At 37.7% G+C, this 22,921-nt stretch overlaps 1 protein-coding gene across 6 annotated transcripts in view; it reads left to right on the top strand.

Annotated features, from left to right (window-relative positions):
- Positions 1-22,921, top strand: part of FAM13C (family with sequence similarity 13 member C) — a 156,929-nt gene that overhangs the window by 53,573 nt on the left and 80,435 nt on the right. For all 6 annotated transcript variants that reach the window (XM_047826200.1, XM_047826199.1, XM_047826202.1 and 3 more), the window contains 2 exons: positions 1,401-1,519; positions 19,474-19,537. In XM_047826200.1, the coding sequence (XP_047682156.1) occupies positions 1,401-1,519; positions 19,474-19,537 (183 nt within the window). The remainder of the gene's footprint in view (positions 1-1,400; positions 1,520-19,473; positions 19,538-22,921) is intronic.

Here is a 22,921-nt window from a genome sequence, read left to right as displayed (position 1 = left end):
TCACTTGAAAGCCACTGTTTGGGGAAACTTGCCAGTATTGGTGTAGTTGTAGAATTTTTCATAAGCAGTTACTACTTCCAGAGTGTCTTCTGCCTGAAGCTGGAGGCTTAGAAAAATGGAATTAAAAGATTCTGGTGGCATAATTAATCCCTTTCCTTGTCTCTGTCCCCACTCCCCACTTTAACTCTCTTATAGAAAAGTATCCATGTAATTTTGTTTTAGAAGCTTGTGATGACTACTTGGCAAAAAGCCCCACCACATTAGTCTAGTGTTTTGGAAAAGTGACTTGACATATTGTCACTTGTACTGACTTTAGCCCACACTCAGAATAGAAAATCTTGGTCTCTATTGCCACCACATTATACTGCTAAGACCCAAATGTATTGCAGCACATGATTTTTTTTCACTGCATGATGGCAGCCATCTGGATTTACTGATTATAGTTTTAGTATTTTTTTTATCAGGTAAAGAGGGGCTATTTTGCTGTTAGGAAAACTTGTTATTAGGGGTTTGGCACAGCTCAAAGACTATAGCGGTTCAGCGGTTGAATGTATATAAATCTTTCGTTTTTAGCGTGTGTGTGTCTTTATAGTGAATCCAGATTCATTTTTGCTTCGATTTGTTTATGATATTCTCTGGAGAGTTTGGCATTCTGGAGTTCTTCTAAACTAATGAGTAGACTGCAACATGGGATGACCAATGTAGTGATTTCTTTGGATGCAGTGTAGCTAATGGCAAGTGTGTGTGTGTGTGTGTGTGTGTGTGTGGGTATGTGTGTATTCTGTGTGTGTGCATGTCAGAGAGAGGGAGTGGGAGAAGGAATATCAAGCATGTTTGGTATTTATAAAAATGATATGTTCCTTAAATTTCAGACTAACTTAAATTTATTTCTTATTATAGGAATAATGTATGTTTATTGTAAAAAATATAGATGAGTCCCCAAAAGAAAAATAAAAAAGAAATGACATCTCAGAGTTAGTCACTGTTAAGATTATGGTATCTCAATCTGTGTGTATGTACATTCATACATATGTTTGTTTTTACAAAAACGAGCCAATGCTATAAATATTCCAGAAATTATATTTTCAGATATATCTATTTATTCAATATCCTTTTATAATATTTTAATGTGAAAATTTTAATGTATGGTTATATCATCACTTGAACATTAGATTTTTAATTATTTTTCTCTTCATCCTGTAATCTTGTAGCAACTGACAGAAAGAGGTTTCTTGAATTTCAAATCACTTATTGGCCTCCTTCCCCAACTATAGTCTGCAGAATGTGTTTTGTATTGTGCTCCCTGCCCTGAGACCCACTCCCAGCTGAAGAGCACTGTGGAACACTAGAGAACGGATGGCCTCTGACAGCTCCTCTACTTTTGCTGTTTCTTCTTGCAGGAGACAGAGCATGTGGTACCCAGCCAGCCAGAGTGTCGGGGGAGAACAGGAACGCAAGTCCACGAGAGTCCACAAAATCACCCTTTCAGGTGCCAAGAAACAGTGCGAGTTCAACAAAGGTGGGTCTTTTGCTGTCAGAAGTTGTGCTGTGCCTGGTGTTGCTTTCCCAGAAATGCTGATGCTGGTGCTTGTCACCCCCATACAAGAGGCAAGGCTTTCTGACTTTGGCTGGCATTCCTTACAAGTCACAGAAGCAGCTTTAAGGGGCTGTAAGAGAGTATCATTGAGTCTGAATTGAACAGAAATGTAAATAACCTACTGTCACTGTCTTCATTTTGGAGATAATCAGCCTTACAGCTCAGAGACGACAGGAGATAGTCTGGGAGAAAGAAATGTTGATTTCATTTTGTACTCTTTCATTCCATGCTAGAAATGTTTTCCTCCATGATAATGATAATTAGTGATGACAGTGTAGACATCAAGTCAGTTTCTTTTTATATATTATCTCATTTAGCCTTCATCACTTCCTCATAAAGTAAGTATTTATAGCCCCATTTTATGGAGGAGGAGCCTGAGGCCCAAGATTCATTGTGTCCCTGACCTGATATTGCACAAGTGAAAAAGCTGAGCCAGAATTTGAACCCACAAATGTCTGATTACAGCATACCAGGTGTGCTTCAATGCTGATCCAAGTAGTATCCTTGGGACACTTGAAGCAGTCCAGGGGCTGGCCTCTCTGGTCTGCTAGACCTGCTGGAGACAGCCCTGGGTCCAGGGCAAGGATGTGGGTGGAAAGCTGTCTGCAGCAAGTTGGCATGACATTCTGATGGGAGCCTGGCATTGCAGCTGTCTGTGGAAAATCTCTTCTGGAAATAAACAGAAGAAAGAATTCAGCTGCTAGTTGTGTCAGCTGTCTTTGTAGGATCTTGTATACAGCGTAATCTTAGCCCTCACTCAGTGGGAAGAGAGTGCTCTGCTTCTGAGCACGACCTTTAGATTTTTTTTTATGGCAGCACAGCCTAAATGAATCAACACGTACAGAGAAGTTGGCTGTAGTATATAATTTTGCTTTAAAATATTCAAGTACTAAATTTAGAATCATAGATTCCTAAAAGTTTGGAGGGACCCCAAAAGCAACGTGACTCTTTTTTCAACTGTATTCATAGGTGTCTTGTATCACCCTTCTCACAAGTTGCCACCTCTTTTCTGTTTATTCTTACGTGACCTCAGGTCAGGTAAGACTCAACCTTGTCATTGGAGCATTCTCCTTCCTATTTGAAGCCTTATTATAAATTAAGCTGTTTTATGGGGTGCCTGGGTTGCTCAGTCAGTTAAGCGTCCAACTTCAGCTCAGGTCATGATCTCACGGTTTATGAGTTCGAGCCCCGCATCGGGCTCTGTGCTGACAGCTTGGAGCCTGAAGCCTGCTTCGGATTCTGTGTCTCCCTCTCTCTGTTCCTCCCTCACTTGCACTCTGTCTCTCTCTGTCTCTCTCTGTCTCTCTCTCTGTCTCTCTCTCTCTCAAAAATGAGTAAAGATTAAAAAAAGTAAAAAAAAATAAAGCTGTTTTAGACTGACTAGAACCAATTTTGTGTAGTGACACTGTCTCCCCTCTACCAGACTTGTAACTGCCTTTCGCAGCAAGAATATAGCCAACTATATACCCATGCATATTTCAAAATAATAGAACAAAACAAAACAAACAAAAAAAACCCTAAATTATTTTTTTTGTGTGTGTATGGAATATATACTTGATGTTTGGTAACTTTAAACCATTTTATCTCTTATCTACAGCGGGGAAGGTAAGTGGTAATATTCCTGTTATCAGAGGGCAGGTCAGAAATTTAATAGGATTCTGTGTTGGGAATCATTCAAATATGATCTGTAAGAGCTGAGAGTATGGAATGAGAATAGTCTTGATGAGGAAATGTACCAGGCAGCATTTCTTACATTTGAGGATAGATGGGTAGTTACAGCTGAATTCGGATTTTCAGGTCTATGACACCTTTTCTCAGAAAAACAGAGATGTACATATACACAAGTTTGTAACATCTTAGGTTCTTAGACCTCCTCTGCATGTCAGAAAAAGGAACTGAATACAGTCAGGGTCACTGGGCAGCCTTCCTCATTAAATCAGCCTTGTCTCTCTCCAACACATTGGCCACTTCTGCAGCTTAGCAAACCTCCATAGGACCCCAAATATCCTGTTTTCCTTTTCTTCTCTTCCCTTCTAGCCCCCAGGTTCCACTTTGATAGGATCTAGCTTTCTGAGCTAGCACCATTCCAGAATATTCTGCACCCCAGTTTTAGGAATCACAGGATCTGGTATTAAGTCTCAGATCAGAAGTGGTGATAGGCCACTTATATCTGGTACTGTTAAGTTTAGTATTTAGGTTGCGTTGGTAACCTTTAAACTACAGAGTTATTTGTCACAAACATGGTGACGTCACCTAGGGACATTCTAATGAAACTTAAAAAAAATCTCAAAATATTACAGGGATTGTGAAATTTGATGAACTGCTGAAATGAGATCTGAGGCTAAAAACAACTTTGAGTCAGGTATCTCACATTCCTGATAACATTCCTCTTCCCTTTTAAGTCAGCATATGACCAGGTTGAGGCATATGGTGCCCAATAAGATCTTGATAGATACATGATACTGTAACAGGACACTCCAGACCTAGGTCTGACTCGAAGTGAGGGAAGAAACCAGTCTGTATCTCAGCAGGTGTAAAATGCCACCTTCTTGGGGATGGGGGGAATATTTTATTTGCATAATGAACACTTTGAAAAAGGGAAGAAAGATCTTTATGCTGTCAAGGGGTCACATGTCACTTCAGCAAGACTCAAAGAACAGTTAGTCTTCAGAGAATTAATCCATGCTTGTAGAAGTGAGATTTTTGAGCTAATTGTGTTGAGATGGGATTTGATCTTTGCATGCATGTCTAGGAGAAATAGTTTCATACCTTTAGCTCTCAGAGCATTGTGTTATCTGTCAGCTCTTTCTAACACAGGGAGCCTATATTTGTGTCTGTGGATGAGCTTCAGAGAGGTTTATGAATTTTTTTTCTAAAGTTTGAGTGTATATATATCATATTGGTTTTCTGTTGATACTGTAACAAGTGACCACAAATTTGTGGCTTAAAACAACACACATTGACAAAATCTTACAGTTCAGTAGATGTCCAACATGAATCTCCTTGGGCTAAAATAAAGGTGTCGGTAGGCCTGCATTCCTCTCTGGAGTCTCTAGGGGAGAATCCATCCATTTCCTTGCCTTTTCCCATTTCCAGAGGATGCCTACATTGCTTGACTTGTGCGGCTTCTTCCACTGCAAAGCTAGCAACATTGCATCTCTGAGCATTCTTCCATACATCTCTCTTTGACCATGCCCAGGGAAGATTTTCTGATTTAAAGGATTCATGGGATTAGATTGGACTGATTTAGACAACCCACAATAATCTCCCTATCTCAAGGTCCTTAACTTAATCATATCTACTGAATCCCTTTTATCACGTAAGAGTGACATGTGGACTGGGACAAAAAATGAGGACGTGGGCACCTTGGTGTGTGTGTGCACTCCATTATTCTGCCTACTACATAAAAGTTGTTTTCCAGGGAAGATCTCTAAAGCAATTATCAGAGTCTTATGTCACTCATGACCCCCAAAAGTTTAGAAACACTATCCTAACCACTTCCAACCTTCCATTTTGCATATTCTTCCACAGAGACAACCTCAGATACTGATTTAGCCCCCTCTGTCCTCTTTCACTGCATCCATCCTCCTTTTTGCCATGTCTTTGCTGTCCCTATATTATATTCCTTGTACAGTGCCCCACAGCAGAGATCTGTGATGTATCTAAAGTGTGGAGATACATTTGGCTTACAGAATGTTTTAAAATATTTTGATTCAATATTTAAAAATCCGAAAGTTTTGGGGTGCCTCACTGGGTCAAGTGTCTGATTCTTGATTTCAGCTCAAGTCATGATCTCATGGTTAGAGAAATTGACCCCTGTGTCAAGCGCAGAGCCTGCTTGGGATTTTCTCTCTCTCTCTGACCCTCTCCCGCTTCAGTCTCCTCTCTCTCTCTCTCTCTCTCTCTCTGTCTCTCAAAATAAATAAACTTAAAATCACCATGTTTACAGATTTTGGAGATTCTTTTTGAAAATCTGAAGATGGGATACCCAGGGCCCTATAAGGCAACAGTTAGCAGGAGCTGAGGAGCAGCCATCCATTTTTCCACAACTCCTGCCCAGATCTGCCCACTTATTTGTACTCTTTGCCTGACTCATACAGGCATTTGATTTATAATGCTTACTTCAATCATTTTCTTCCCAGCAACTACTCATCCTGGGTACTCTAGGTGCTCAGAGCTAACCCTTGATAAGGTGATGTCTGATAATGTCTTTTGCCTCCTTTCCAAGATGATGTATTTATATTTTAACTTGGATTTCCATTGCATCTGAGTTGAGGGGTTGCATATTACCCTACTCTGACATACTCTTCAGTACCTGGAGCTTTTCAAAACATATAAAGTTATAGAACTGCATTTAGTTAGAGCAAGAATGAAGCCTTAATAATCATTTAATACAACCCTCTCATTTTCTAGTGTGACACCCAGTGAGGCTGTTATTTGCTTAAGCCCTTGTTCCCCTTATAACAGAATGAAGACAAATGCCATCAATCTGTTCAGAGCAGTAACTTGATGAATATGCATCAGTTTGATTGATTTTTTTATATAGCTACAGCCAGTGCCAATCCTGTGAACCCTCGGATATGACAAAGGAGGATTTATCAATGTAACAGAATACTAATGAAGCTGGGGATTTCTTACCCAGCTAAGTAAATTTACTTTTGAGAATGATTAATTCACTTGTGTTTAAAATATTTTATTAAAATTTATGACAGCATTAAACCTTTAATGTTGTTAAGACCTTGTCTGTATAAATAGGAACTATTCTGTAGCATTGTGTTACTACTAATTAAGTTGGTGGTTGCATTTGTGAATTGGAGTTCATTAGCCTCTTCGTCTGGAAGTCCCCAGTTAGAGGGGGTTGAAGATTGGAGTATTAGCAAAAATAATGGCCTTTGATGGCTTTGACTATTTTTGTGACATTCCAGAAGAAAGAAAAAGGGTTGTTGCTTTATGGAAAGAGGAAGTTTTGTTGGCAGCAACTTTTCCATGAGGGATAAATCCTTTCAGTTTTTGTTTTTGAGATAGACAACTTGTGTGTGTATTAATAGCTAATTGTTTCTTATTTAAGTGTTTTTCATAGAAGTAAGCAGAGCCTTAAGGAGCTCTGCTAAAAAAAAGAAAGAATAAGAGAATGAGCACCCAGAGATTCTCAATAACATAGTACATGAGAACTGCCTTCTTGGACTGTACCAGAGCAGGAGCATTACATGTTGCCAGCATGTTCTTATTAGTGTGCTCTTAAGATTTTTCTTTTCTTTTCTTTTCTTTTCTTTTCTTTCTTTATTTATTTCTTTCTTCTTTCTTTCTTTCTTTCATTCTTTCTTTCTTTCTTAACAGGGCAGGGGGAGAACAAATGAGGTATAGAACAAAAAAAATTAGTTGGTCTTGATAGTGTTTTGAGACTACTATGTTGAGTGACAAGTATTCCAGAACAAGGGTTCTGGAATAGCTTATTTTGCCTATATTTCATAGGAAGGGGGCCATATAGTTAGGGCTGTTTTTCATCCCCTGATCCTGCCTCCATCTTGATGGGCTCAGAAACAATTTGGTAGAATGGAAAGAACATTCAAATTAAGAAATGCAGTCTTGTATTATGTCTCTCAGGTGACCTTGGTCACTTCATGCAAATCCCTCAGTCCCCTTGTCTAACACGAGTCTGGGTCAGATGACTTCTTAGTTCCCTTCTGGCACTAACACTAAAAATGCTCAACATTCTAGATATTTAAAGGATTAGAGTGGAAAGATTGTAGCTTAATAAAACAATCTCTTTCAGTCACAGATAAAAATAATTCCTCCTCCCTGCTGTAGAGCACAAAAAGTATCCTACACCAAATCACCAAATCTTTGAACTGATTGACAACATAGAGCTCACACTTGATTATTCTGGGAATGAAACACTCCTTTTTAAAAATTATTATTTGTATTTTTTGCAACTGCCCTTGGTTACTTTATAAATTGTTAGCACTTTCACTGGACAATGATTAGGAATAAAGATAAAAGGGAAACTCAGAGACATTCTCTCATTAAAAATAATAATAAATGAAATATGGTTATATTGGAAAATATAAAAAATTCCAAAGAAATAAAAATTTCTCATAATCTTACTACCCCAATATAACCATGGTTACCAGTGTAGTGTATGTTTTTATATTGTTGCTATTTTTTTTTTAGTTTTTATTTTAATTCCAGTTAGTAAACATACAGTGTTATATTAGTTTCAGGTGTACAATATAGTAATTCAATACTTCCATGCATCACCAGTGCTCACCACAAGTGCACTCCTCATATTGTCATTGTTTTAATATGGTATTAAAAAATTGTGTATAAAAGGAACTTCCTAATACATTCGAGTTGACTTAATTTTAAACAGACTCCAGAGTATAAAGCTAGGCCAGAATGCATTCTGACTATATAATCTTAAAGATTATAAATATAAAGATATAGATATATGAATATAAATATAGATATATAAGTATAAATAAAAATATAAATATAAGATTATAAATATGAAATGGGGTAATTATCACCAAGCTCAGCTTCATTTATGGCTAAGGTGATCAAATTTGATTTTTCATCAAAATACTCTAATACAAGTTTCTATAAGAAACATGTTTTACAAACTTTGGTATCATAATAGCGTATAGTGTTAGAAATAATATTTCTAGGAGATGGAACAAAAAATTTGTCCTTAATATCTCAACATCTTGTAAATCTTCTTGGCCTAACCTGGACTATACTTAAGAGACAAATTTCAATAGTGATTATAGAAGACAGAGTGTGCATATAAACTTAAATTTAATTTAAAACTGACCAGCTGGTTAGGCGTTCAGTGTGCCTGAGGCCATGGGAATGAGGTTATTCCTTTGTTGTTGTTGTTTTAACTCAAGTTAACATTCAGTGTAGTCTTGGCTTCAGGAGTAGAACCCAGTGATTTATCTCTTACATATGACACCCAGTGCTCATCCCAACAAGTGCTCTCCTTAATGCCCATCACGACCACCCCCCCCACTCCCCTCCAGCCACCCTGTTGTCTGTATTTAAGGGTGTCCTATTCTTTAACTTACTCTTTATCTTCCCAATGAGGCAATGGTTGCTCTGGTGCTTAAGGGTTATTCCTTTTCAAGACTAATGTTAAAAAAAAAGACTAATGTTCAATGCTAAACACACACACAAACACATCCACATCCGCATCCACATCCACTCACATCATATATAGTGACATATACAGTTTCCACCCACTCTTCCTATTTTTCTTTTATTCTTAACCAATTTAATTTGTATATATAAATTTTTTTCATATATATGAAATCTTAGGCATTTCTGTGTAGCTTGTTTGTCCTACTTAATATTGTTTTTTTCCATATGATAGTGACTATGAAATATACCATCATTTTTGTAACTCCAAATCGGTATGTATTTTGGTTACTTCTGGAATTCATATTTGTAGATATTGCTGTAGTAAGAATTTCTTAAAATATTTTTATGTACTTCCATTTCAGTTTCCTTGGTTTGTGCTTAAGGGTAAAGCTATCCAGACATGGGATTTAAAATGATAAACCAAAAAGATGTGGCATATAAATTTTTCAGTTATCTGATCATGAAAGAAGATAGGAATAAAATGGATAATTGATAATTTTGAGAGAATTAGAAAGTCATGTAGCTGGATTTCTGTATATGGCAGCATCTTAGGATACTGGGTCTAAGTGGAACATTTCAGACAGTTCAGTCCAATCCTCTTCTCCATACTTGTATATTCTAGATATTTCTATTTAACCCACTAGCCCTTACAGTTTTTTTAGCTCAGATTGTTCTTAGGGCAAAATGCCTCTGACTTTAACATTCCCAAAAGACATTTGGAAGGCATGCCAGGTGTGGAACAATTCTTTGATGTGTGAAACTACCCTGCTCATCTCAAGGCTCTAGTATCTTTGGTTGTAGCCTACAGAATGTCAGCAGGGACTCCCAGCCTTTGCACCAATCACAAATAGCCTCTAAATTTCCTAAATGCTTTCTAGAGTGCATACCACCACCTCCAAGAGAAATGCCAAAATTCATGATGGATATTTAAAACTATGTTTTATGAGAGTCTTCATTAACATGGATACATATTCATGATTTATTTATACATGGAGAAAAAAGCAACTACATAACAGAATTATAAGTTTGTCTTATTTTTGCTTAACATATAATTATATACAGAAATATACACTGGAAAGACATAAATCATTTTATTGGTGGTTATTTTCAGATGGAATGGCTGTGGGTGATTTTTAAAATATTCATTTTGCTTTCCAAATTTTCCCCCATTGGGTTCCTCTTAAGTTTGTAACAGGGAAAATTATTTATACATGAAAAAAAGTAGTATCAACTGTTCAAGATATAGAACCAAAAATAAATTTACTATAATTGCTGCAATCATCAATTTGCACAAATGCAAATCATCATTTATGTTCTGTTTCTTTGAACTGTTGTTTATCAGTTCGAGGTAGAAAAGAATATTAGGAAAGTATAGAAGAGAATGGATTTTTAAAAATTATTTTTGACTAGAAGAAACCTAAAAGGCATTTTCAGTGGTATCTGTGGCTTTTATGGTTTGAGTCAGTTGGGATCAGAAAGCAAATATTAAAGGTGATTTTTATAGGGTCAGATGACACTTAAAATCAGAATTTGTATCCTAGACACCTCTTCATTTGAGTGTTTTATTCTGTATATAAAAGTTGAAGAAAGTCTGTTTTTATATCCCTTAAGCAGAGCAAGCCTTTCAGGGGTCCACTAGCATAGAGTTCTAATCAAGAGAACTCCTATGACTGTATATGCCATGGGCAAAGGAAATACTAGGGCCCATTTAAATGGCAATGGGGTCCAAGAGGTGAAACTTGAGAAGGTGGAAGCAGGAGTAAGGCCAGATTTCAGAAGACTTTTTAACAATGCCTTGAATTTAATACCCATACAAGAAAACAACTTTGGCCACACTGAGCCTATTGAATACATCTAGACACACAAAATAGAGTCCTTGGGATTTGCATGTGAAGGGCTAGTTCCCTGGGAAGGTTGTTTGTCAGAAGTGGATTTGAGGTAAAAAGTGCTGAGAAGACAAAATCACCACACTGTTGGAATGACTTGTGGGGAGGGGCATGAGAAGAACTTGGAACTGAAAGAAGACAGTTAAGAACCAAGGTAACTGCCAAAAAATTTTATGTGCCTTGTCAAACTTGAATGAGATTAAAGCATGCAAGAACCAGGCTCCTCTGACTTGTCTTTCTGATCATTAACTCACCCTTGCCTCTCAGAGTAGCACTAATCCAGGTCCTGGATTCCAGATTATTTGCCAATCCAAACCTGCCAAATCCAGGTTCTTTGCCAAGACCACATTAGTAAGGAGAGGTTAGTGTTGCATGTGTGTATGGCATTTGTTGTTTGCTTTAAAATGGAATGATATTGAGAATCCTAACTAGTGTAAGTACTCAGAATAGCGGTGTGGAGGTGCTGGCTTATTCAAGTCATAGACAAAAGGCCAAAAGGCTGGAGAAGTTGAATTGCAGAGGGAATATATCAGATGGCATCAGAAACGCTGGCAGTGCCCAGACTGCACAGGGCCTTGAAGCCAGGGTATGAATCTCAGATTTTGTTGAAGTGCAAAAGGAAGCCATTTGAGGTTATAACCAGGAGAATGACATGCTCAGATTTCCATCTTTAAAAGACCACTCTAGGTAGTGTGTGATATGGGGAAGTAAGGAGACATATTGGAGGCAATGCATCATCCACGTGGGAGATGATGGTGGCAGTGAAGATGGAAGAGGGAAGAGTAGAAGCGAATATTAGAGACTCATAACTTCTTGTTTTTGGAAGAGAAGGAAAATCTTTAATAGGGAACAGTTAGGATTTAGGCTTGTTTAATATTAATGCTTATGTAAGTCCTCTGTGTCATTTCTTAAGTTCTTTTGTTCCTAGCACTATCTTGATTCATAATTTAAAAGATAGAATGTTGGAAGGCCAAGTATCAGATGTAATATCACAGTGCCCAGTGCAATGAAAATTTAATATTCATCAAATGTTTACCTGTCATTCAAATTAGCCACCCTCCCCCACCATTATTTGTGATCTCCTGTCCCCTTCACTGTATCTGTCCCTAGACTAAATCTTCATTTGGATGATTTTTTTTTCTGTCTCTGACTTAGAAAGACAGGTAACGTGTTTACTTTGTAATGTTGCTTGCTTACATTAGATTCCTTCAGAAAGCAGAGTCTTATAGGAAGCCTTAGGTAGAGGGAGGTGATAGAAAGTGGGGGAGGAGGGAGAGCTGACAGCATGTGTGTAACTAAGGTTACTACTCTTGGCAACTGGAGATTAGCTCCCTGAGGACTCTCTGAGGAACCTTGTAAATACATCTGAGGATGTATCCCTTTGAAATTTGGGGGCTGAAGTGTATATTCACATGCTCCCCTCTTTGCTGGCAGAGGGTTGTCCCCAGAGGAGTAACTCCCCCACACTTCTAGGCTGCGGGAGTGAGCTCTGCCTCACAAAATCTTGAGGCAGAAAAGTAAAGAGACTTGGCAGGTGCTTAAAGGGAGATAATTTGAGTGAGCAGAACTGTCCATGGAGCTAACGCATCTGCTATGACCACTGTGCCTCTTGGGCAGACCACTGCCTGGCACAGGAAGCAGATGTCTCATAAATACTTACTAAGTGAATGGAATAAATGAGATGATGGAAGGAAGTGCTTTGTATACAGCTCAGCAGACCAGGTGCTGCTGTCAATAATAATGTATTAAGATTTGTGCTCCCAATGGATCCCTTGTCCTCAATCCCTTCCCAAACTCTTCTTTTTGATTCAGAAGGGTTTTTGACCACACCCATGGCTACTCTACCTCCTTTCTTCTCTCAGTACTGATGCTGGCCTCATGGGCTTGACTCACACCTCACACATTCTTTGGACATTGGTATGGTTCTGACTGTTTCTGGGCTCTGTTCCAGCCCACCAAGGTGAGGAGCGGTATCTATTCCAGTGCAGCTGGGCTGCCTTGTGTTCAGTGTTTTTCTTAGAGTCTCTTCAGGGACATGATTCTTCCTTTTTTGGAATGTGTCCCCTGGGAGCTCAGGCCAGAAATACCCAGAGCACTCCTGTACTCACAGAAGTCCTTCACCTGTGCTCTTCAGCCACTGGTATCCTCCCATTATCTGGACCTTTAGGATAATGTTTCCCAACTAGGAATGCCCTGGAGTGCTTGTTAAATACATATTACCAGTGCATTCCTTTGGGAATTCAGCTTCAGTAAATGTGGGGCCCAGGAATATGTTTTTAATAATACTGATTGATAGTAATCTTCAGAGAAGTATGAAAAGCAGTGGAGACTGGGTTCTAATAATTAGTGCCAAGGCATATTATTAGAAATCAGCATTCTGCCTTTAACCATGACCTCCTTCTCCCCTCTACGGGAATTTATTTACATGGAAAAGTACATACATGGTTTGAAAAGTCAGTTCATAAAGATCTACTGACTACCAGTTCTGCTTTCTGTCAGTGGTCTCTTGAGGGTCATTTAAGATTCAGTGCCTTGGTTTCTTTATCTTTGAAGATAGCTGCCCAGTACGTAACCTCAGTCCTTTGGCACAGAAATTTGGTTTAAAGAAAACACCAATAAGAGGATGTCTTTAATATAGCTTAGACTCCCTAGAGAAAGGAATTTTATATTTACTAGTATTGAAGATTGTTATTGTTGCTAATAATACTACTGGAATTTATTGGCATCTTGTCTGTGTCTGCATATAGAGCTATTGTTTATACATAAAGAATGTTTTGCTCAGATGGTTGTCCTCTTGGGATATACCTTTTGTTTTTAAAAGAGTTTCAGGAAACAACAGTCATACAGCTAGCCAGTAGTCATCCGGGTATACATTAGTGTATCCCATGTTGCTTTCTGAACAGAGGCTCAATTTAATGCAGTGGAATATCTTGAACTCTTAAGAGTGATCCAAAGTTCAGCTTGGTTCAGACTTAAGGTTCTGATTCTATATGAAGCATTCTGAAAAGTGTACTGGCTGCTCTCCTTTTACTCTTTCTGCCCGGGTTTTCTAAATGTGGATTAGAACACCACTTGCTAATCTTCAGCAGGTCTCCCCAGGGAAGAAATGTAACTGTTTGTAGGAATGAGAGTCATCCTATCCTGCCAGTCCTGCTAGAAAATTACAGGTGGGGAAAAAGCATGCGTTTTATCATAATTATTGTACATACTTGGGAATATACCAGAATTGGCAGCTGTCCATAACCCTAGGATGAATACTTTATTAACAAACATCGAGTGCCTACTATGTGCCAAATGTCAGGATTAGCCCTAGAGATAAAAATAACAAGCAAGACTCACAAGGTCCCTGCTCTATAGAGTGCTCCATCATGAAAGAGACAATCAGATAATTATAGAAATACACAATTAGGGACTATGCTATGGAGCAGATGTAGATCAGAATAGAGGAAGAACATATAAAAGGGAGACCTGATTATGAGCTACCTTGTGTCTATAGGATGAATGTGTTAATTAGGAAAGAGAATGGAGAGGGAACAGCATTATGGGCACAGGAACAGCACATACGAAGGCCTGCGGTGAAGAGGAACATGGTGCATCCAAAGAACTGAAAAAGTGTCAGTGTAGTAGTAGCAGAGAGTGAGAATGGTGTGAATTGAAGTTGAAGAGGCTAACAGGTGATAAATCCTTCACAATGTCCTAGGATACTTTAAGAATTTTGGTCTTTATTTTAAGTGTCATGTGGAGAAGGGAAATGATAAGGTGGTTGTGTAGAAAATGGTTTGTGGGAGTAGAGGGGAAATAGGGAGACCGTGGTGGTAGTCCAAAAGACAGATTATAGTCGTTTGACCTGAGGTAGTAGTGATGGAGGTGGAGGGGAAGAGGACAGATGCAGAAGTTATTTGCAATAAGAAATTGAAGGACTTCATAATACACTGGCTATGGGGCTTGAAGGAGAGGAAAGTATCAGAATAACTCTCAGATGTCTTCCATGAGGAAGACATTGGATAGAGGGAGAAGATTTTCACTGAGATAGGGAACACCTTCATCTGCTAATTTAATTATAGATAATTGAAAGGTTGATATAAAAATTCTATGCTAAGATATTGCTTCTTCACAAATTATCACATCTGGGGCTTGACACTACCCTTAGGCCAAGAAAAATATCTTAATGCTTTGTTTATTTTGCTATTTTGAATTCCAGTGCACATTCTGAGGGAAAACCACTGCAGAATGACCATATAGATTGACTCAGCACATGCTTTAATTTCCCAGCAATGTGGAAACACCAAAATTTTAAAAATTTGCACTTCAGTAGGTTATCCATAATTTTGCAGTGACCAAAACTGGATAAAGTTCCATCCAGGAAGAAGCACTTCTAATATCAGCACATAATTAGGTTTTATATTTCTCTGTTAGAAGTGCTTTTAATTCAAAATATATAATGGTGGCAATGATGATAGTGTCAGTGTTGGTGGTCATGGTGATGACAATAGTGGTGATGGTTGTAGTGGCAGTGACAACAATGGTGGTGATGACACTGGTGATGGAGGTGGTAATGACAGTGGCAGTGGCAGTGATGACGGTGGTGGTGGCAGATACAATAGTGGTCATGGGCGATGGTGGTGGTGATGATGATGGCAGCAGTGGTGGTTACAATGATGGTGGCAGCAGTGGTGGTGACCTTGGTGGTGGTGATGATGGATGTAGCAGTGATGACAGGGACTATGGCAATGATACCAATGGTGGTGGCAGTACAGTAGTGATTGTGGTGATGGTGGTGGTGGTGACAATGACACATTGGTGTGACACATTGTTGTCACAATGGTGGTGATGGTGACAGTGATCATGGTGGTGGTGACAATGACAGTGATGGTAGTGGTAGTAATGCTCAGAAGCAGGACACTCCCATCAGTGCTGAGGGCCATAATCATGCTTTGAGGAGTCCAATCTGCATTTCCTGTTGCTTCGACCACAGAGCAGGGCAGAGTGCTCTGACTGGCCTTCTCAACACTGACCTCTCCAGAAGCATGCATTGGGTAGAGATTTGCTTGATTCCTTTCCTGTTATTATTTTGGGTGAAGAGAAGCAAGAGAATTGGAGGGAATGTTTCAGTGTGACCCAGTGTTTGTATTTAGGTTAGCTTCCAGGAAGATTTACAAATGGTCCAAGCAATATCTTCAAACACCTTTAAAAAAAAAGGGGGGGAACTTGAAACACCTAGCTACTGTTCCAGTTTTCTTTTCATAGCTAAACTTCTCTAGTGAGAAACTTTCATTTCTGTTTCCTCTTCTGCCATGAAGTTTATCTTGTTCAATTCCACTGGCTTTTTGTTTCTCTGCTGTCATTCTCATTATCTCCAGATGACTGAGATTTTCTAGCAGTGTGAGTTTAGGCATTCCATATGCATGCCCTGTTCTTGCCTTGCTTTCTTTTTCTCCATAATACTTAACATCTGGTGCACCATAGCTCACTGGTTTATATCTGTAGGTTCTTTCTCCTTGTATGAAAATGACAAGTTCCATGAGGGCAGAGACTTTGCTTTACTGTTTTATTCCAAAAATCTGCAGTCATACCTGACACATAGTTGGAGGTTCATAAATAGTAGTTTAATGAATGTATAAAGTTGTTTAACTTCCCTGTTTCCTGTTAAGCCAAGTGATATAGTAATGCTAATCTCATATAATCACTATGAAGATTAAATGAAATAATGTAAGTAAAGTACCTGGTGTTCCCAGCCTGGCATAGTAATGGCTGGCAATTTGTTAGATGGTCCTTGACACCTTTTTTTTCTTATAGCTTCTTTCTCTTTAATATTTAGAATGATATACTAAGCTTCTTTACTCCTAGTGATGGATCTATACTTTCTTTCATTTGTCTACCAACTGACCAGTTTCAGAGACCTACCCAGTGGACCTGAATAAGGAAGTCCCAGGTTTTGTCCCTTTCAGTTTGCTTATTCACAAGACTTTGATCATTGTTAATAAAATATACCATTAATTATCATCATTTATAATTCGATTATTGTATTTTTCATATATGATTCTAGAATCCATGTGTTATTTTTAATATGCCTAGCAGTAGTATCATGAATTATCCTATGAGGTAGCTGTCATTATCCTCACTTTACAGTTGAGGAAACTGAGGCTTAGAGAGATTGATATTTTACCCATGGGTACATACACCTAGTAAGTGGAGGATGAAGAACTCATTCTTAGATCAGCTTCCTTCTGTTTCTTCCTTTACCCACCCATCTGAAGGACAGGTACTGAGTGTATGCCATGCTAGGCATAATGCTAGGCTCTGGCCACACTGATGCTAAACTCTGGCCACACAACAGGGAAAATATCAAGGCAGAACTTGTGACAACGCATCACTGTTACCATCACCACCACACCTCTGCTGAACCCACTGTAGAGTTCCAATTCTAGGTTGAGCCCTACTGAGGGATTACTTCTCTATTTCAGACTGAAAATATCTAAATCTAAACTCATGAATTGCCTCCCTTTCTGCCAACTGCTTAATCTTCCCACCAAAATTAAATATTTCTTTACCTCCATTATAAAAACCACCTGTCATCTTTCTAGTCACATGTCTCAAAACTTGGGAATAATTTTGATTATCCTATCTCTTTTATTCCGTACTTTAAATACATACCCAAGACTTCTTGATTGTTTTTATCCTTGAAAATATCTCTCTAGTTTCTACCTCCCCAGTTCCTTTCTACCATTCTAATATCAGCCTCTATGGCCTGATCCCTGACGTACTGAAATTAGCTTCAAGACTTGGTGTTAGCTTTATCCTCTGCTTCAGATTCCACTAAATCATAAGCCTCCTAAAGGCCTAGAGTCTTATTAACACTTACCTCCCCAATACTATACCAGGCACATAGGAGACATTCAGATGGCTATTGAATTAAAGGACGCTTGATGCTTAGACCACAGTTTTCAAAATTGATCTTGAGGTTTATTTGGAGATTTTAAGTAGTTTTCCTGGAAGATCATGTGAGTGTAGTACAAGTAGTCTGTACTCTGTATCTTAGTAATACATATTTTTTAACAAAGTCTATTTCTGCTTTTTCCATTAATATATGCTATCTTTGTATTTGTTTTAAATTCCTAGACAAATTTATGTTTAAAATATAAAGTAGTAAATATTTTTTTTCATTAAAGGATATCACTCTTCCATTTTCTGGTGCTATTACAACTCTATAGAAATGCAATTTGAGAACCACAAAGAATTACAAAGAAATTATGAACCACTAAAAATTTTAGATGTTACTGGATTGGACAGGTTAATTTCTATCCTCAAGAGGGTTTCCCCCATTTGGAATAGAGCAATTGAGTATTTTCTGAATCCCTAAAATTACTGTGTTTGCAGATCAGGAAATTGATGAGGATAGGATGGGTGTGCCAGCAGTGTTCTTCCTCACTTTGTTTTCTCACTGAGTGGACTTTCCCTGAGCTCATTCTTGGACCATTAACCTTCTTTCACACTCAGGAGATACATGCTCATTTGTGGTGTAGTAGACAACAGTGCATCTTATATGATTTTGTTTTTTCATATCCTTACTTTTCTTATTTTAAGTAAATTGTTTGCACAGTTAGCAATGCCTTTGGACTGAATAAATTTTGTAATCTTAATATTTTGAAGAAATTATGCTTGTGGCATTTTTAAATGTGCATCATGACTTAAAGAAATCATTAATCTTATTGACCATTCAAAGGTCATGTATGCTTTCTTCAGGACTCAAATTGAAGTAGAATAATAACTATAAATAATTATGTCCCCAAATAAAGCTTTTTATAAATGACTTAATGGTGACTAAATATTTTATTAAGAGAGCAGGACTTTTTATAAGGATATTAACTATAATTTAATATGCTTATTATATAATATCATGCAAATTGTTGTAGAAAAACTTGAATGTTATGCAACAAATACTATTGGATTATAACATTGACAAATCATGATTTGGAATTTAGCATCCGTCAGTAGTGAAGTTTTGCTTTTTTGTATTTAAACTAAAAAAAAATGATTCAGAGTAGATTTGCCTTATTTTATTAGAAACTATGTAGTGGCAAAACCTAGCTTCACAATATTACCCAGAAATTGCTATGTTTTTTGTGTTAGTAAAAAGACATCATGAAATTTTCAAATGCTGTCTTCAGTGAACAAATGGTATCTTTCTGTAGTGACTGTATCAGATCTATCTGATCACATAAGACTTTTTTTGAATGAATGAAAAATATTGAGTTTGTATTAGGTACTCAAGATTCAGCAGTGTAGAGAATGGACAAAATCACTAACTTCTTGGAGCTTACCTTTTAATGTGGAAATGCAAACAAACAGGTTACTTTCAGATAGTGATAAGTGCTAAGCAGAAAATTAAGGACAGTGTGATAGTGATTACTTCTAGTCAGGGACATCAGGAAGTCTTATTGGGAGGTGACATCACAACTGAACTGATGTTTACATGCTGAGAAGAGTCTGTTTATGAAGATCTTGGGGAGAACAGTTTGGGACAAGTGTGAAGGTTTGAATGGGAACCAGCACTATGTGTTCAAGAAACCAAGGGAAGGCCAAAAGAGCCTGGAGTGTAAGGAACAGGATATGAGTGTTGGGAAGTGAGATCAGGCAGGCTGGCAGAATTTAAGCACTGATATAACATATAATAATAATAATAATAATGTGTTTTACACTATTATAAGGAGTTTGGATTTTATTCCATGGTCAGTGGGACACCACCGAGGGTTTTGAACAAGGGTACAGCCAGATCTGTAGCTGCCAGCTTCAAATTGTACATTGTTGAAAAGTTTCTTTTCAATGGAAATACGTTTTCTTTGTATTTTATAGAATTGACCAGAGGGCTACCATTTGGTCAAAGGACACTTTTGAGACTCGGCAAGAGTTAAATGAGGTAGGTGTCATCATTATTAGTTGTATGAACATGAATTAGCTAATCATGAAATGTATTATTCTTTTTCCTAGTATAAGGAATTCTTTCTGATTAAAACTTTAAGTGTTTTTACTCTTAAGTGAATTTGTTTTTCCTGTAGCTCTTTGGATAATGTTTTTCCTCATTCTGGAGCAAATATATTTAAAATATTATCTGCAAGATTGCTCACTGTATCTTGGACATAAACCAAGTCCAGTAGTCATTAAAAAATTTTTTTTAACGTTTATTCATTTTTGAGAGACACAGAGAGATGGAGCATAAGCAGGGGAGGAGAAAAGAGAGAGAGAGAGAGGGAGAGAGAAACAGAATGTGAAGCAGGCTCCAGGCTCTGAGCCCTCAGCACATTGCCCAATGTGGGGCTCGAACTCACTGACTGGGAGATCATGACCTGAGTTGAAGTCAGATGTCCAACCGACTGAGCCACCCAAGCTCCAGTGGTCATTTTATTACACTCTTTTCAACTTTGCATTAGGATTGTATAATCATGGCTATGGCAGTTCCATTTGTAGAATTTTCTCTTAATTTTATTCTCCCTCTATTTCTAATGGCAAAATAATCATGCTTACTATTTATCCATGGAGTATAATATAGTTTGGTGTTTGCAGTATGGTCTTCTTAGTATGCTTTGAAACACTGAAGTCCTGTTTTCCACTCCAAATGGTTTCTCACCAAACCAGACATCACTATGTTAATGTTTGTTCTAAATTTTCTTTGAAATAGATAATTTAATCCTCCTGCTGGAAATCAATATAACATAATTAGGATCCGTTATTCTGAATGCCTTGGCTTAAGGCCTTGGTTTGAAATACCGTCTAGTTTCCCTGCCCTCATTTTATAATTAAGGAGCAGTGGGTGGTATATCTGATTAGGACTACAGCAAAAGGAATGAAAAGACTGGATGCTCAGATGCCAGGAAGAGATAATGGACTTGAGGCATACTGTTTATAAGTCATTTGAAGATTGATCTTTTCTCCCCCTCCAAGAAAAAGGTAATTAGCTAAATTTAGGGGATTTTCTTTTTCTTTTTTTTTACTTTAGAATTTGGCAGAAATGAATAGACAAAGGTAAACTAGATGATTGATTAAATTAAGTTAGATAAATAACTAAAGTTGTGGGAAATGACCTAAAGTTAACAACATAGAACACTGCTTGTTATTTATTTGTGCATAGAGACAGCCTTCACATTCCACAATCTCACTCATGGTAACAAGAGTGACAAAGAGTTTAAGAAAAAAGAGGCAAGAGCCTGAATCAATGAATGCATTGTGAACAAGTAAAATGCTAGCTATAAAGAAGCATTGATTTGTTTTGACATAAGTGAGTAGAAAAATGAAGTGATTGTAAGAGTCAACTTGTGATAGGTTTCAAGTATTTGCGAGAAACTCAGATTTATGAGCTGGAAATCCATGAGAATGTTGAGATTACTTGGGCATTCCAAAATCACAGCTGTAAAAAGCTCTATTTGAAATTTGTTTTCCTGTATTTGTTTGCTGTATTGTATTGGCAAATTTCATGAAATGTGCCAATTCACTGCTCTGGGATTAGACGGGTGCAAGAGCATTGAATGGAGTCATGATTTCAAAAGAGGAGGCAACACCCTATTTTAAATGTGTGCTCTTCCATGATAAGGTGGTGCTGCTGATCTGCCCTGGTTGATAAGATTCAGTGTGTGTTCAAAGTGGTTTTGTTCCAGTCAGGCGGCAAACTATGTGGGGTATGTACAGATCCACATCCTTTCATGCAGTTTCTGTTGTGACTGAAATTTAGGGGCCAGAGGAAACCTTAGAAAAACTTGAATAGAGACAGTATGAGTGGATCCAAGCCCATGCAGGGAGAGTTAATATCATTGAAGGAGACATCCTACAGAGTGGAAATATATTTAACTGGGTTTTCCCCAGCATTTTCCAAATGTATGGAAAACCAAATTATTTTATGGAAGAAGTCCATAACATAACATTTCTTTAGGCAACAGAGTCCTGTGGAACACAGGTGGGAAATGCTGCTTTAGTATTTTTTAAAAATTTTTTAATGTTTATTTTTGAGAGAGAGTGAGAGAGCACAAGTGGGGGAGGGGAAGATTGAGAGGGAGACACAGAATCTGAAGCAGGCTCCAGGCTCTGAGCTGTCAGCACAGAGCCCAACGCAAGGCTCAAACCCACGAGCCATGACGTCATGACCTGAGCCGAAGTCAGACGCTTAACTGACTGAGCCATCCAGGCACCTCTAGTATTTTTAATTGAAATGGAAAATATATATAGAATAGTGTGTATATCCCAAATGTACAGCTGGATAAATTCTCATAAAGTGTGTAACTAGCACCTAGATTAAGAAACACTATTATTAGCATCCCAGACACCCCTTAGTAATTCCTTCCAGTCACTACTCTCCAATTAGGATAACTATTCTTCAGACTGAAATAAATTTGTTTTGTCTATTATTGAGCTTTTCACAAATGCACTGTATGTACTTTTTTGTGTCTGGTTTCATTTACTCAGTATTGTGCTTCTGAGATTCATACATATTTAGGTATGTAGTTTAAGTTTTCATTCTCCTTGCTGTAACCCATTGTATGTTTTTTTCCTCTAGTTTTTGACTATTATGATAAGTTGTTACTGAGAATAATTTTTTTTTAATGAGTTGTGGTTTGGTCTCTGAACAAGTGACTTTTTATACAAGTATTTCTTCCATCTGTAAATAGAAATACAAGGTGGAATTTTTGTTATGTGAGCTCTCTTCATTGCTCTTTGTTTCTTTCTTGTATTTATTTACCACTGCCCCCTTCTGTACCACACACATACAGCTATCTAGTTTTGTAAAAAGAACCCACCAGTTCTGTATCTGTTTTCCTTCTTCATCCCAATTGCAAATCTAAAGTCAAAAGAGTTTCTTGAGTTTCATGAGAAGATGGTCCACAAATATTTTCCAGACATTTCCATAGACCCTAAAGTTTTATATATAATATATATTGAAGGAGACATCCTATAGAGTGGAAACACATTTAACTGGTTATTATATATATATGTATATATATATGATAAAAATTTTAAGATGCTACATATGTGCTTTATTTATATTTTCCCCAAGTTTCATCTGGCAATTTACTTCTACTTTTTGAACTTTTTAATTATACTTTCTCTGTCACAGATAGATGGGGCTCAGCTACATTTTGGTTCCAGAACTGGTACTTGACCCAAGGTGTCCTTTACTCAGTGATACATGGTGTGATAAATCTACATATAAGCATCTGTCTCTGGGTGTATTCCCCTACTTTCCCAGTGAACTGGAAAACTCACTCACTTATTATTTCCAGTTGGCATGAATACAGATTTGATTGTAGCTAGTCTC

The sequence above is a fragment of the Prionailurus viverrinus genome, chromosome D2, assembly GCF_022837055.1.
Source record: "Prionailurus viverrinus isolate Anna chromosome D2, UM_Priviv_1.0, whole genome shotgun sequence".
Classification (NCBI taxonomy): Eukaryota; Metazoa; Chordata; class Mammalia; order Carnivora; family Felidae; genus Prionailurus; species Prionailurus viverrinus.
The sequence above is the reverse complement of the archived record's forward strand: the minus strand, read 5'-3'. Positions and strand labels throughout refer to the sequence as shown.